Below are 17,532 nucleotides of genomic sequence, written 5' to 3' on the forward strand. Positions count from 1 at the left end.
TCTGCTTAATTTGGGCACATTGGGACCAGTACATTTTGGCCCAATTAAGCAGCTGCCCCAATTAGCCAAAGTTGCATGGAAATAGTTAAAAAGGTATAAAAAAAAAGAAAAACTGAGTAACAAATTATGTATCTAAATAAAATACAGAACGAATTATAGCACTAACGATAGTATTACAGTACTATAAAACAGTGTATTAGTTCCTAATAGTTATCGATGGAGGAATTCATCCAGTGTACACTGCCATGTTCATTTGATTGACTGTAATTGAACAAGATCAGCACAGACACCGAGTGCAGATAGTGGACTGCCTTCATACAATGCTGTTGACAATTGCATCCTCCAAGTCTTCATTTTCATTGTAATATTTAAGATTATTGGTGATACCTTCAAATTCTTTGTAGTTCTTAACTTGAAGTAGTGAAACTGTTTCATTTTCACTCCTGGCCATTCCTGGCATCTCCAAGCCTAAATGCTTGAAACTACAGTGAGCAAAACAGTTTGGAATTGTCTTACTGCATATTTCTCACCAACTACCAGTGACAAAAATCACTGCTTTTTGAACACAAACACACACAACTGCCACTATTTAAAAATTGCTCTAAGCGCAGTGTAGCGTCTAGTGGCCACATAAGTGTGCGTAACTGATACTAGTTAAGAACCTGCTTGGCAATAATCTCCTGCCCGAATCATGCAGTAGAGTGTCAAAAATAAATCCCTGTAATTTTCTGGACCAGTTTTTTTTCTTTAAGTGTTGTCCCAAATAAGCGGCTGCTCTGATCAACCGATGGTCCAATTAACTGGAATCCATTGTATTGGCAAAATGCAATGGTGTAGTTTGCACTCCACCTCTCCAATGAGAATTAGATACTAGAGACCTGGACCTCACTGGCTAGACCACGTAGATCTGGTTTCTTAACTGACTGACATGTTTTTGGATAGGATGTTTGGCTTTGGTGCCATCAGGTGCAAACTGGACTCATTTTGAGAAATGTTCGATCACTGCTTCCCTCTCTGAACCCCTATGTCAACAAGTAAGCATCTGCTCAAAATGATCTGCCCCATAATCTTGCACAGCTTAAAAATAACTCTGACAAAAGTGTGCTGTCTCACCAAATATTCTTTGTAATATTAAAAGGGCAACTTCCTGTCATTTGATTAGTCCAAGAAAGATGGGTTTAACCGTGGAAAAAAACATTTTTTAATTACAATGTGAATCCCCTCATAGTGAGAGTAATCTGATTTTAAGCAGTACCAGATTGTGGACTAAATTAAAAAAGACTGAAAATGGCTTGATTAAAGGAGAAGACCTTCCAGGTACGCTGGGCCATTCTGGTCAGTTTTCAAGAAATAGAAATGTGATTCTAAAACTATTTTTGTTTTAGCACCCAATAGAGGTGACTATTTCTGGGACAAGCTGCAGCCCGGAAGCTTGTGGAGGTGAGGGGCAAGTTTATTTACACAGAGAATGGTGGGTACCCAGAATGTGCTGTCTGGGGTGGTGGCAGAAGCAGAAACATTAGAGATATTTATATAGGCACATGGATATATGGAATATGGAAAGATATGGACATTGTGGGGCCAGAAAAGATTAATTTAGTTAGCCATTCAATTACTAATTTAATTGGTTCAACACACATTATGGGCCAAAACGCCTGTCCCTGTATTGAACTGTCCTAGGTTCTATGTTCTCACTCTCTCTATGGGTGCACCAATTATTGTAGGCGGGGTCTGAGTCTGGTGGGTTTTACTGCAGAAATCATGATGTAGAATGAGGAAATTATGCCAAATGTAATTAGTGGGAATTTTAATTTTGGACAAATTGCCAGAAGAAAACCAATGGAATTTGACCTAAAATTCTATGCCACTCTGTGTAAATATACTGAGCCCAAACCCCAAGCACGTATCTTTCAGAGGTGCGAGTACTGTCAACTGAACAGATTAATATAAAGGTCAAGGAGAAGCAATCACCCAGGGACAGTGCCTAATCCCCGCTCTGTGTAATACAATCCTGAATGATAATAATGCCTTTCCAAGTTTCTGCCTCTGTGCTCGCAGAACTGCTTTGTACTGAGAGACAGATGAGACACAGTGGGCACAAGTACAGATCGAAAGGATTTACATGGCAGGTCAGACTGAATGGGTTTACATGGGCAATTAAACTAATGCCCCAATCAGATTCATAATTGCTGTAATCAGGGAGGGTACATCAACTCTATTAATAGGATCATTCGATTGGATGCCTGTTCATTGACCCCGGAGTGAAGCATGAAAACACCGAGGTGGGCCTCTGCTCAGGATTAGTAAGTTTTAAATAGGTGCAGTATAACAGTAGCTGCAGCTTTTGGTTTAAGTCCAGTAGCCTGGGCCATCTATTTGGAGCTGGGAGTTGTAAACCACGTCCAGAATTGAAGTATTTAAGCATTTTTGAAATTAATCAGAAATAAAAAGCTATTTAATGAAACCTATCGAATACTGAAAGGCCTAAATAGAGTGGACATGCAGGGAATGTTTTCTACAGTGGAGGAGTCTAGGACCAGAGAGCACAGCCTCAGAGTACAAGCAGGAATTTTTTTTAGCCAGAAGGTGGTGAATGTGTGGAATTCACCGCCACGGATGTCTGTGGAGGCCAAAACATTGGGTATATTGAAAGCGACGGATGTTGATACTGGCGAGGGAGGAGTTCTGCAGGAGGGGTGTGGGACAGATGGCAGTGAAGGAGTGCCAGAGGCGGTGGGGTGGGGGGGGGGGGGGTTGCTTTGACACATCCAGCCCTGGGACACCAGGCAAGCCATTTGATTCCAAACAATTGTTTTATTGATCATTACAGAATGTCTCCCTGGTGCTTCCCGCTTCCTTCCTGCTTTCCCAACCAGAATTCCGCTCTATGCCCCCTTCCCACTCACAGTCCACAGTAAGGACCAACATCAGAATCAGGTTTGTCATCACTCACATATGCCATGAAACCTGTTTATTTTTCTGCAACAGCAGTGCAGTGTAATACATAAAATTACTACAGTACTGTGCAAAGTCTTAGGCTCCCTAGCTACATGCTGCCTATGTGCCTAAGACTTTGGTGCAGTGTTGTATGTATTGAAATCCTGTGAGGTTTTCTTTGTCTGCCTCTGTATCCATCACTATCTCACTCACTATATTCCTCCATCTACCTATCCTACTCCCACTCACTCTTTACCTTCCAATATTATAACCAACTCTCATTGGGTTTCTGTGAATGTGAGTGTAAGTATTTTGCAGATTTGTGTGTGTGAAAATGAGCGCAAGTTTGTGCACACCTGAGTATGAGAGTGCAAGGATGTGAGTGGGTGAATGAGAGAGCAAGAGCGAGTGAGACATTTCGTATGCGGCTTCGAGAGTGCAGGGAAACTGTGACACTCCCGTAAGGAACAGTCTGCTGGCATTCACTGGCCGGGCTCAGGTCTGGTGAGTGACTGTGCAGAGAGATGTGTTGGTTGGCCCATCTTGTGAGACAGTTCTGGGCAGGGCTGATGCCGTGTGAGGGACTGATTTCAGCAGAAAGTAGTACTCAGTGATATTTTCCGCCTCTTCTTCGGATACACTTCCCAAGCCAGCCCTGTCTCTGCCTCGGATACTCACCTCCCTAGGGTCCTCACACAAGATCCAAATTATGACTAGACCTTAGTGTCCAGCCAAATGTGGGGGCATTACCATCTCCCAGAGTCAATTGGCACCTAGCCCACTGGGTTTGCTGGAAAAGTAAGGCTGCCTCTGCTTGCTCACTGTTTTTTGGCTGTGTGAATCAAACAGAGCTGGCAACACCAAGGACTTGGGTTCACTCACTCTGCTGACCAGCCATGCTGCCTGCCACAGCCAGGCCTAAACGACAGAGGGTGTTTCAAGAGGCCAGATGGCATCCTCCTGCTCGCGCCACTTGCAGACTTGGGTGACGCATTTTGGATAATTTGTCACAAATGATGAACAGAAGGAAGCTTCACTTCTTCATCAGTTTTTAAGTAAAATGGATTGAACACCACAATAATCATCTGGGCAGATCTCCAGGAAACAAATAGGAGACGATTCCTCCCGACTTCTAATTGTGATGCTTCATTTAACATGGGTCGTTTACTGCACCAGGCCTTCTCCCTGTGTGTTTGAATATCTACCCCAGCTCTGCAGAATTAAATTCAGCATCTTTAATATTCAGATTAAAATTGCTTGTCAGAGATCCTCCACCCTGTTTATAATGGATCTGTCAAAAAGAAATATTTGAAGGTGGACCAACTTTCCGAATAAGTTCCTAGATTCCCACTCAAATGTTGGTAGAATGCAGACAACAAATTATTATTTTTAGGATTATTTGTGCAAATGTTCATAAACAAGATTCAAATTTGTTTAATGTCACTTGCTGTGCACAGGGGTAAAGGAGAACAAAACAATTGTTATTCCAGAGCCGATGCAGCAAAAAAAACCCACAAAAGATAAAGAACACAATAATTTTAAAAACCCACAAAAAATATAAATAGCTTTAAACTGAATTCCCTGACTAGAAACTTTGAAACACTGTCAAGAATTTAAAGCTAGCACCCATTACTGGGCACTGGAGTAGCTGCTGCATCTAAAGAACATTTGATTTTGCTGTAGTTATGAGGCATTGGAATATATCCAGTCGATCCTGCCTTGTTCTGTCTCTTTGCTGCTCTGTCTCTGTTCACTTTCCACACTCTCCCTGCTTCAGATATTAGTGCAATTTTTTATTCACTATAACCCGTGGCAGATTTTATGGACGACTCCTTGTTACTGATTCCCCAACCGTAGGAAATAATCGTTCATGATGTAAAATACCAATATTGTTAACAATTCAAAAAATAACTTGATTTAGGTCCCTGTAGCTGTTTGATTCCCCATGTAATTTCCTCCGTCTTTCTGTCTGTTTTTCATTAATTCTGTCTTTCCCTTTCAGAGTGTAGTGCTTATGCAGCCAGAGTTCTAAACCACTGAGCCAGGAACACATTTAAATTATGGGGGAGAAATAAATATAACACCTCCTTATTCACAGACAGATAGGTTTCCAGGTACAAATAAAGCCAGAAATTTATTTTATTTAGAGGTACAGCACGGTAACAGATGTTTTTGGTCCAGTGAGCCTGTGCACCCCCCCCCACCCCATTGCACCCATGTGACCAATTAAACTACCCACCCAAAACAACACACACAAAATGCTGGTGGAACACAGCAGGCCAGGCAGCATCTATAGGGAGAAGCTCTGTCGACGTTTCGGGCCGAGACCCTTCGTCAGGACTCAACCCACCCACACGTCCTTTCTCGATTGTACAAGGAAACCGGAGTAGCCAGAGGAAGCCCACGTGATAATGGGGAGAACGTACAAACTCCTTACAGACGCGAGGTGCTGGCGCCGTAATAGTGTTATGATAACTGCAACACTACCTTGCTGCCCCAGTGTGGTAAGGAGGGGGGCTAGTGCACACCTGCTCATTAATGCAAATACCTGATCAGCCAATCATGTGGCAGCAACTCAATGAATAAAAGCATGCAGACGTGAATAAGAGGTTCAGTTATTGTTCAGACCAAACATCAGAATGGGGAAACGATGTGATCTAAGTGACAAATTTCAACTCATTCAGAATGCCGCTGATAGACTTTTAACTAAAACCAGGATGAGGGAACATATCACTCCCAGCCTAGCTGTTCTGCATTGGCATTCTGCATCTTTTATTTCTCTTACTTGTTTTTAAAGCTCTCAATGGTCTGGCACCGGAGTACATCACAGATTTGTTTCATTTTATAATCGTACTCGAGGTTTCGGGTCTTCTTCTGCCAGTCTCTTAAATTTAATCAATCTCCCTCAAAAGATAATTGGCAGATCATTGGTTTTGAACTACGCTCCTGAACTGTGGAATTCAATACCTGAAACTATAAAGCATGCAGACTCAGCTGACATTTCTGAACACCGGCTCAAAACCTCTTTATTTAACCTTGCTTATAACTCACATCTTTTTTTGTCTTTTATTTTCATGTTTATCTTTATTTTGTATTTTATTTTCATGTTTGTATTTTATTGTATTCTAAAGCACTTTGAACTCCTTTATCTGTATGAAAACTGCTCTATAAATAAAATTACTATTATTATTATTACCAGTCTAACCCTTCACTCCCACAAATCCCTTCATTTTTTTCATCCATGTGCCTACCTAAGAGTTTCTTAAAAGTCCCTCATGTATCGGCGACTACCACCGCCCCTCGTAGCACATTCCATGTAACCACCACTGTGTCAAAAACTTACTTCTATGCATTCCTCCAATCACATTAAAATTATACCTCCCCCCCGCCCCCCGTGTTAGGCTTTCTATGTTACCTTTGTCGCCAGAAGTCGTGTCAGGTAGATCTCGGACACCATCTTACTGCCCCGATCGCCCTCCTTCTGGTCTCCATGCTCGTGGTTCTTGACCAGATGCCAGACCTTGACTCCGGTCTCCAGATCAGGAGTGATCATTGGGGTGCGGGAGCGCAGGCTGTCAGGGCTGCCTGTGTTTCGGATCATGGTTTCTGTAAGAGAGAAGGGAATGTGACCTGTATTGAACTAGCCCCTCTCACATGCTCAGGATTTCTGAGGTTGGTAAATCTAGCGATTCTAGCATGGTAAGGCACCATGCTTTACAGATGTTGTAGTTCAAAGTGCTTTAAAATGGGATAAAAATACAAACATGAAAATAAAAGGCAAAAAGATGTTGGTTAAAACCAAGGTTAAATAAATAGGTTTTGAGCTGGTATTTATAAGTGTCAACTCTGTCTGCATCCCATATAGTTTTAGGTATTCAGTTCCACAGTTTAGGAGAGTGGTTCAAAAAACTCCAAAATCAATCTAAACCTGCCTTCCACTTGGCCCTCCATTTTTCTTTCATCCATGTGCCTGTCCAAGATTCCCTTCAATGTCCGTAACACATCTGCCTCCACCACCACCCTCAGCAGTGTGTTCCAGGCCCCCACCACCTTCTGTGTAAAAAAAAACCTAACTGACACCTGTCCAAAACTTTCCTCCAATCACTGTAAAAAGATGTCTTCTGATATTATCCTGGGTAAAGAGTGCTGGTGTTTACTCTGTCTATGCCTGTCTTTGTTGAAGTACACAGTTACTATACATGGCCAAATTCATGCTCAGAAGGCTCAAAGTATTTATCTTCAGACCCCAATGCAACAGCTGAGGAATTCATGGAGTCATAGAAACAGGCCTTTTGACCCACCTAGTCCATGCCAAAACCATTTAAACTGCTTACTCCCATCGACCTGCACCGGACCATAGCCCTCCATACCCCTACCTTCCATGTACCTATCCAAACTTCGCTTAAGAGTTGAAATTGGGCTTGCATGCACCACTTGTGCTGGTAGCTCATTCCACTCTCACGACCCTCCGAGTGAAGAAGTTTCCCCTCATGTTCCTCTTAAACGTTTCAAATTTCACCCTTAACCCACGACCTCTGGTTGTAGTCCCGCCCAACCTCAGTGGAAAAAGCCTGCTTGCAATTACCCTATCTACACCTTCATAATTTTGTATAAATTAAATATAGCTAATTAGACAAAGATCTAGAATTAATGGAAAACAAGTAACATTGACTATAAAATGTAAATGAGAAAACGTATCATCTTTGTCTGCGTGCCATGCTCACTGGATCTAAACTATACCTGATTCCAGATCCACAGTAATATGTTTAATTCTCTGAAATGGCTTTGCAAGCCGTTGAGCTGAAGGTCACTTATGATGAGGCAACAAATCTTGGCCTTGTATTCAAAACAAAACAAAAATTGTAGAGCATAAATAGCAGCAGGAGCTAATTAGACTGGATAATGTATTTTTGTGTAAATCCTCCATCTTCTCTCTCGTTAATCAGCTCTCTGTTTCTTGATCCAAAACAACAACAAGCCCACACTGGCAGGGGGAAGGACAACAACGGAAGATAAACTTCATCTAGGATGTGCTGTGAAATGGGAGAAGGGTTGGTCAATATGGGGCAGATAGAACTCACCATATTTGCTGGCTGAGGTTCGAGAGACAGTCGAATTATTGACAGCATTGTACGCCGTTGTTTGCTTGGGAACCAGTGCAACTACAGAGCCATCTGTCACCTATGGAGGATTGGGGGTTTTGGAAAGGGAAAAAAAAGATGAAAAACTCATCAAGCAACTCAAAGATTTTGCTTTTTGTTCTAATTGCACTGAAAATAATGAATATCTGGAAGAGACTGCCAATCAGCAGCATAGTCAAGGGATTCATTTGTACATACAGCAACAGATAATCTATGGAAGGATTATTGTCAACAATTTAGTGTGGCACAATCTTTCTTAATTTTTCTGTGTAAAAGCTGGTGCCAGCCAATGCTAGCTTACTGGGAAGACTGTAAACTGCTCTGGAACAGAGAACAGATCTCTAACTCTCTTCTTCAGTACCCATATATTTACTTCATTTAAGGGAGCGTTAATTCCAGATGTGGATTCCTGTCTGCATGACAGCAAATTCCAATTATTGATGAGACCAAGTTCCAGAGCTCAGAAGGATTCAGTTCCATGCACAAGCACCACAATCACCAGCAAGGAGTTGATGACCATGCATATTGATAACCTCAAGACAAATTTAAATTAGAGGAAGTGCACTACGGCAAGTGGTGGGCACAGCCCAATCCATCACAGGCAAAGTCCTACCCACCATGGAGTGCATCCACAAGAAAACAGTATCCATCATCAAGGATGGCCACCATCTAGACCATACTCTCTTCTCACTTCTACCACTGGACAGGAGGTAGAGAACCCTTTGGCCCCACACCCACAGGTTCAGGAATAGTTATTACCCTTCTACCATCAGGCTCCTGAATGAGCATGGTGAACTTCACTCACCTCAATCCTGAACTGATTCCAAGACCTACAGACTAACATTTCAGCATTATTTTTATTTGCACTGTTTGTCTTCTCCCATCAATTAGTTATATGTCTCTGTTTATGTACAGCTTTTTTGTAAAATTCTGTTATAATTCTTTATTTACCGTAAATGCCCACAATAAAATTAAACTCAATGTAGTATGCGGTAATGTATACAGTATGTACTTTGATAACAAATTTATGCTAACTTCTCCCAGGTTCCACAATGGGCAATGAAGCCCTATAGACTTCCCAGAAGCCACATTTGTCAACAAGATGGCAGTTATTCTGTGAGAATGAAGAATCAATACAGTTGCCAGAAACCATACATCTAATAAAGTATTTCAGTCTACAACATATGGGTTGGTAAGACTGAACTGTATTCAGAGACCAAGAAGGAGAGAGTACATGGAGAAAAAGTCCCTCTAGACTCAGCACCATCTTCTGGTCCAACTTATTCTCTCTAAGCTTTTTAACAATGAGAGACTTTTGACCCCTTTCTATGTCCTGGATAACACCTAGCCTACACTTTAACGATCTTCACCATAACATTTTGCCGATATCCTGCATTGTGAACCCTTCATCACAACATTTTGAAAAAAGAAACCAATGTGAGAACTCTTCACAATTGTCCAGATCATGGTGATTTAGGACTGAAGAGCAGGCCATTTGGTCCATCTTGTCAATACTTTCCAATAAGACTGTTCAGATTAATTTCACTTTCCAGTTTGTGGTTTATTATTGCCTACTCTGCAATGAGACTTTTGACTCCACCATCCTTTCAGACCAGTTGTTTTTGATCTTTTTATTATGTTAGAGATACAACTCAATAACAGGCACTATCGGCCCAACGTGCCTGCACTGCCCACTTGCACCCACTAACCTGTACGTTTTTGGAATCTGGTAATTTGCCAGTGGTACTCACTACCCATTATGCCACTGGCATTTAAGGCAGCAATATAGGTCCTCCATCTCTGGCAGTGTTCAGGGCTTCCTTTATTGTGCCAGTAGCCTCCTTTTGGTTTTCACTACTGTCAGTCACGTAAGTCTTAGGTGGAGTCTCAGGAACATCGTTGCACTCAGATGCAGAAGGATTCTTCAATGCTGTTTCTGTAACTTTTTTTTGACCAGTCAGGGTTGTTAGCCCTGAGCTGAACCCTCAAACCTGGAGGACCAGTGTCTGGCCTCTACCCTTTGATCTGTTTGGCCTGGGTGACCCTACCAACAGCCAAAGCATAAAGCTTCGGGATGGTCTGAGTACCTCAGAAACTGCTGAACTCCTGGGATTTTCACCCACCACAATCTCTAGTGCTTATAGAGAATGGTGCGAAACACAAAAAAAAAATCCAGTGAGCAGTAGTTCTTTGGGCAAAAACATCTTGTTAATGAGAGAGGTCAGTGGAGAATGGCCAGAGTGGTTCAAGCTGAAAGGAAGGTGTTAGTAACTCAAGTAACCATGCATTACAACAGTGGTCTGTAGAAGAGCTTCTCTAAATGCACAACATGCTAAACCTTGAAGTGGATGGGCTACAGCAGCAGAAGACCATGAACATACACTCAGTGGCCACATTATTAAGTATAGGAGGTACCCAATAAAGTGGCCACTGAGTGCACAGTAGCTGTGCAATGTCCCTCACTAGACCCCTTCACTCCCGGGAAATCAGACCAGCCCATCCAGACTCCCCTTCTAACTCAAGCCCTCCAACCCAAGCAACATCCTTGTGAATCTGTTCTGTACCCTCTCCAGCTTAAACACTGCTTTCCAGCAGTATGGTGACACCATACTCCCAAGTGTTCCCCAACGAGTGTTTTGAACATAGAGTCACAGAAAACTACAACACAGAAGCTGGCCTTTTGGCCCATCTGTTACTGTCATTCTGCCTTGTCCCATCGACCTGCACCTGCCCTCCATACAATTCCCATTCATCTACTTACTCAACCCTTGTACTCAGTGACTCAGTCATTGAAGACAACAATGCCTTATGCTTTCCTCACCACCATTTCTATCTTTGTTGCCAGTTTCAGGAGCTATATACCTGTGTCCCAAGATCCTTCATATCAAAAACACCTTGTAGGGTGCTACCATTCACTGTAAATGAGAAAATTATTTAAGAATGTTTAACAGGAGTCCATTAATGTTGTAGGAGAATTGTGCATAAAGAAAAAGACACACTCGTGAATCTATTGAATTCTCTGCGGAGGGTAGCTCAACAACTGTAATTTGCTGAGAGCTTTACAGGCACAGATCCAATATTGGGATTCAATTGATGTATACACTGTTCAAACATTACTTGTACAGTTAATAGTTTTGGCTGCATTAGCACATTGTCTACTTGCACCACCCTATGTGGAATCTCATCCATCTCTCTCTCTCTCAGCAAAGATCTAATTCTTCATGTCACACTTATTGACCTAATTTGGTTATGGCTTTTATTAGAGCCACAGCAACTAAATGCAAGTGGGAAAGTGTGGAGGGAATGACGACAGTTATTACATTTCCTGGGAATTGCTGATCATCCAGCCACTGGCAGAGCTACAGCTCAAGTTATTTCAAGTATTACCTTCCTATTTCAGAATCTTTCTTAAGGTAGAGGAGACCGTTCAGCCCACTGGATCTATGCAAGTAATCTATTTCTCCCTTTCTCCACACTTACTTGGCTGTAGTCTTTTCTCTCTCACCTACCCATTACTCCACACTTCCACCCACCTACACCAGACATGTCTTTGGATGTGGGAGGAAACACAGGTATCTGCGGGAAACCCACATGATCACAGGGAAAGAGTGCAAACTCAGCCTAAGGTTTAATTAGTTATTGATTTATTACGAAGAAAGCATGACAGTGTCTCTATTTCCTTAGGAGTTTCCGGAGATTCGACAGGACACGTAAAACTTTAACAAACTTCTATAGATGTCTAGTGGAGAGTATATTGACTGGCTGTATTTCAGCCTGGTATGGAATTACCAATGCCCTTGAACAGAAAATCCTCCACCAAGTAGTGGACATGGCCCTGTCCATCACGGGTAAAGCCCTCCCAGCCACTGCATGGAGTGTTGTTGCAGGAAAGCAGGGACCCCCACCACTCAGGACATGTTCTCTTCCCACTGCTGCAATCAGGAAGAAGGTACAAGAACCTTAGGACTCAGCAACTTCTGACAAATCCGATTAACCCTAATTTAATCATGGGATAATTTATGAAGGTGAATTAATGTACCTGGTACGTCTTTGGACTGTGGAAGGAAAATGGAGCACCCGGGCAAACCCAAGTATTCCACAGAGTTCTTACAGAACAGTGTGGGAATTGAACAGCTAACAGCAACGATACCTGGACTGGCCCTGGATTACTGAAGCTAATAAGCAGCAATGTGACTGCTGTACCACTACGCTGCCTTCCATTGAAAGTGCTGCTCTCAGGCTGGAGGAACAATACCTCAAATTCCATCTGGGTAGCTTCAATCTGATACTAATTCCTCTCCTTCCCCTTTCTCTTTTCATTCTGCATTCTGGCTCCCCGCTCACCCCTCCTCCTCTCTCCACCTGCCCATCACCTTCCTCCTTCCCTTTCTCCTATCAGGTTCCTTCTTCTTCAGCCTTTCACCTCTTCCACCAATCATCTCCCAGATTCTTACTTCATCCCCTCCGCCACCTACCCACCTTCCTCCTCCACTGGTTTCACCTATCACACGTCAGTTTCTTCTCTGTCCCCTCCTCCCACCCTCGTATTCTGGCTTCCTTTCCAGAGCTGATGAAGGGTCTCAGCTTGAAGCATTGGCTGTTTATTCCTCTCCGTAGATGCTGTCTGACCTGCTGAGTTTCTCCAGCATGTTGCAAGTATTGCCTCTTTTATACTTAATTTCACAATGCTTTTCAAAGCACATTTTACCAAAAATGTAGAGTTCATAGATCAAAAGCAGAGATTGTGGTCCAACTGTTCATTCTCCAATTACCTTCCTGTCACATATTTTACCACACTATATCTGCATATCACATCTTTTCTCTCATCTCTAATTAAATCCCGGTGTTCCCCATTGTAGTGTTCCTTCTCAAACATCCACATCGTGTGTTCTAACCACTCTGTGGATAAAGAGGTTGCTCCTAAATTTATTACCACAGAACATAGGAGCAGAATTAGGCTACTCAGCCCCTCGATTCTGCTCCATCACTAAATTATGGCCAAATTTTTTCAACCCTATTTTCCCATTGTCTCTCTGTAACCTTAACACCCTTACATATCAGGAATGTATCAATCTCTGCCTTAAATACACCTAATGACTTGGCCTCCTCAGCCCTCTGTGGCAATGATATCCACAGATTCAACACCCTCTGGCTGAAGAACTTCCACCTCATCCCAGTTTTAAAGGGTTGCCCTTTATTCTGAGGCTGTGCCCTTAGATGAGAGACTCGCCCACAAATGAAAACATCTCTCTGTCCACTTACCTGGGCCTTTCATTATCTGGCAGGCTTCAGTGAGATTCTCCTATCATCCTTCTGAAGTTAATTGAGTACATGCCCAAAGATATCAGATGTTCCTCATAAGCCTTTCAATCTTGTGATTATTCTCGTGAACCTCCTCTGAATCCTCTCCAGAGTCAGCACGTCTTTCCTTAGACATGGGGCCCAAAAGTACTCCATAATTTGCAGTTGGATTCGTTAATAACAATCTTAAAAATCTCTACCACCATAAGGCAGAAAATCTGCCAAGTCAACATCCTTGGAGTTCCAGGTCTGTTTACACGTCCTCGTACCCAACCAACAAGCGCTGCTTATCACTTGATGAGCTGGTAAGAACTGGCACCGTATTCTGTGGACCTCATCATATTACAACTACAGGGTGTGTAAACTGGACCAACAATGTTCATTTTGTCCCTTCTCTCACAAACAAATCCATTGCCTCAGAATAAACAGGTTCCAATAGCACTGAATGAGTGGGTTCACAAAAGCAGAGGACTTCATCAGTCTGCAGAACACAGAAGAATTTTTTTTTAAAATTCACCAGCTTCCTTCCTTTAACATTTTGAAGGCTGCTTGCAATCGAGTCTGGTTGTTGCTCAGAATTATATGTCTAGAGCTTTTTTTATGTCATCGACCCCTACCATTAACTGAGGGTTCCCTGGACCCTGGGTTGGGAACCCTTGCTGGTCCTGTGGGGACATGCCTTATTTTGATTGTCGAAAGTCGCTTCCATTGTAATTGGTTAGTCTAGAAGCTGCAGTTGCTTTTCCCGTTGGTGTCCAGTTTCAAATGTCCTGGGTATTAAAAATAGCTCATGGAAGGGGCTTGCTCTCTCCTTCCTTTGTTTATGACAAGACCATTGGGAAGGTATGCTCCGTGCACACCTTTAACAATGTATGCTGGCTGAATGTACACAGGTCTGCTGAGTATTCACCTTTGTAGTGTCTGTAACTTGGGGAACATGAATGTTTGGTCAAATTTTTACTCTTCGTAAATAAATGATTAATAAACCTATTCACAGAAAATGCTTTCTGCATCACTTGCCAGACCCACGAATCTGATTGAGCATTACACTGCTCTAGAACAACTTCAGGGTCGTGACAGGATGCCAGTGACCAGGGCTCAACTGTGTTGGTTATTCACTGCAAAGAACTCCAGAGGAATCAAGGGAGATTCAAGACCGTGGTGCACTGTAGGAACCACCACCCAAGTCCAACCTAGGATCAAAGACTCCTTTTCCTCCCACATTCCAAAAACACACAAGTTCGCGTTAGTAAATTATGGGCAAGCTATGTTGGTGCTGGAATGTGTGGTGACACTTGCTGGCTGTCCCCAGCACATCCTGGACTGTGTCGGTCATTGACACAAATGACACATTTCACTATATGCTCCGATGTTTCAATGCACGTGTGACAAATAAAGCAATCTTTTATCTTTTCCTGTCCACAATCTGCTTCACAGACTGGTCACAGTTTTAAACTCTCCTACTATGTGACAAAGACTATGAATGTTCACCTCATGGTTCTATATACCAATATATAGGTAAATGGGACTAGCTTACTGGCAAATTAAACTAGCTTGGATGGGGATTTTTGGTCAGCACGAACTAGTTGGGCTGAAGGGCCTGTTTCTGTTCTGTATGATTCTATATAACTCAACTTCCTACATCACAGGAAAACAAGTCCTATGCAGCATCGTCCTGGATCCACTATTTCCCTCTGTAATCTCACCACAGGCTATTTATCATCATCATTGTCGTCATCATGGTCTTTCTGTGACCAAGATTGATCTTGGCAAATTTTTCTCCAGAAATGGTTTTCCATTTTGCTCTTCTGGGCAGTGTCTTTACAAGGCTGTTGACCCCAGCCATTATCAATACTCTTCAGAGATTGTCTGCCTGATATTAGTGGTTGCGTAACCAGCACTTGTGATGTGCACCAGCTGCTCGTACGACCATCCGCCACCTGCTCCCATGGCTTCACTTGGCCCTGATTGGGTGCGCTAAGCAGGCGCACCTAGCTCAAGGGTGACTTGCAGGCTAGCGGAGGGAGAGAGCGCCTTTAGTAGGGACGTATCTCCACCCCACCTATTTATAGTTTAACATTTGTAACAAGACAATGCCTTGTAAGGGAGGGTGACTGATGGCAGGATGAAAGCCACCAGGGAGAATGTCTTCCCTCAAATTACAGCTGTCTGTCTAGATCATTGTAGGAAGTCATGCACTAGCTGATGGGGAATGAGATTTTACATTTTCAGGATCGGAATGCTTCTGATCAGGCTTGGAGGATATTATTGAGGGTTTTTTTGAGCTATTACATTCCTGCACTCACGTTGCTGGGTAGAGAATCCCCATGACTTTGACCCAATGATGAAGAAGGATGACATGTGACCTGGAGAGGAGCCTGAAGGGGATGACACTGCCCTGATCTGTGTCCTTCTGCACAATGCTTCATACATCTTTATGCTTAATACTCTGGGGAATAAAGCTATCCTACATTACATGTCTCATTGCCCTTAGAAGAAGCAAAGGCCAGATCTAAAGTGGTACTTCCTCTGAAACAAGCAGCTTTAACCTCACATCTGAAGTTCAGCTTGTTATAGCGGATTTGCAGGAAGTTGTAATGTTGCAGTGAAATGGCATCAGATGTGCTACATATGTTGGGGCAGAGGGCCTGACTCCCTTTGGATTTGTCTTCCAAGTCAAAATAAATGTATTACGGTAATCTAAGTACATATAGGTAACCATTTACTACCTTGAGATTCATTTTCTTGCAGGTATTTACAGGAAAATAAAGAAATGCAATAGAATTTATTAACACCTATACATAACCAAAGATTGACAAACAACCAATGTGCAAAGAAAAATAAATAATACTGAGAAAGTGTGTTGAAAGTGAGTATGTAGGTTGTGGAATCAGTTCAGACTTGAAGTGAGTGAAGTGATCCACCCCAGTTCAGGAACCTGATGGTTGAGGGTTATGCTTATTTTATCTTGTTTTAATCATTTTCATAAAACAAGATAGTTGTAATAATTGTCTTGGCTTAAAATCAGACTTCAGAGATGAAGAATGTGTTTACCATAAGATATAGGAAGAGAATTAGGTCATTCATCCCATTGAGACTGCTCTGCTATTCAGTCATGGAAGATTTAGTTTCCTTAATCCCAATCTCCTGCGTGCAAAGCCAACAACCTGTCTCTTAATGTGAACAAAACAAAAGAGATGTTTGTTGATTTCAGGAGGGCACGGAGCGACCACTCCCCGCTGAACATCGACGGCTCCTCAGTAGAGATCATTAAGAGCACCAAATTTCTTGGTGTTCATCTGACGGGGAAACTCAACTGGTCCCTCAACACCAGCTTCATAGCAAAGAAAGCCCAGCAGCATCTCTACTTTTTGCGAAAGCTGAGGAAAGTCCATCGCCCACCCCCCATCCTCATCACATTCTACAGGGGTTGTAATGAGAGCATCTTGACCAGCTGCCACACTGCCTGGTTTGGAAATTGCACCATCTCGGATCGCAAGACCCTGCAGTGGATAGTGAGGTCAGCTGAGAAGATCATCGGAGTCTCTTTGCCCACCATCACGGACATTTACACTACACGCTGCATCCGCAAAGGAAACAGCATTATGAAGGACCCCATGCACCCCTCATACAATCTCTTCTCCCTCCTGCCATCTGGGAAAAGGCTCCGAAGCACTCGGGCTCTCACGACCAGACTATGTAACAGTTTCTTCCCCCAAGCTATCAGACTCCTCAATACCCGAAGCCTGAACTGACACCTTACTGCCCTATTGTCCTGTTTATTATTTACTGTAATGCCTGCACTGTTTTTGTGCACTTTATGTAGTCCTGTGTAGGTCTGTAGTCTAGTGTAGTTTTCTCTGTGTTGTTTTTTTTTTACATAGTTCAGTCTAATTTTTGTACTGTGTCATGTAACACCATGGCCCTGAAAAATTTTGTCTCATTTTTACAATGTACTGTACCAGTAGTTATGGTCAAAATGACAATAAAAGTGATTTGACTTGACTTGAGAACCCTGAACCCCTTACCAATCAAGAACCTATCAATCTCATCCTAAAATACATCCAACGACCTGGCCTTCATTGATGTCTATGGTAACGAATTCCACAGATTCAACAGCCTCTGGCTGAGGAAATTCCTCCTCATGTCTGTT

The 17,532-nt window shown here is 42.7% G+C and overlaps 1 protein-coding gene across 10 annotated transcripts in view; it reads right to left on the minus strand.

Moving 5' to 3' along the window:
* The window catches only part of plxna4 (plexin A4), a 712,781-nt gene that overhangs the window by 23,720 nt on the left and 671,529 nt on the right, over window positions 1-17,532 (minus strand). For all 10 annotated transcript variants that reach the window (XM_073066781.1, XM_073066783.1, XM_073066775.1 and 7 more), the window contains exons 27-28: window positions 8,019-8,118; window positions 6,353-6,543 (exon numbers count right to left, since the gene is read on the minus strand). In XM_073066781.1, the coding sequence (XP_072922882.1) occupies window positions 6,353-6,543; window positions 8,019-8,118 (291 nt within the window). The remainder of the gene's footprint in view (window positions 1-6,352; window positions 6,544-8,018; window positions 8,119-17,532) is intronic.

Source organism: Hemitrygon akajei, chromosome 14, assembly GCF_048418815.1.
Source record: "Hemitrygon akajei chromosome 14, sHemAka1.3, whole genome shotgun sequence".
Classification (NCBI taxonomy): domain Eukaryota; kingdom Metazoa; phylum Chordata; class Chondrichthyes; order Myliobatiformes; family Dasyatidae; genus Hemitrygon; species Hemitrygon akajei.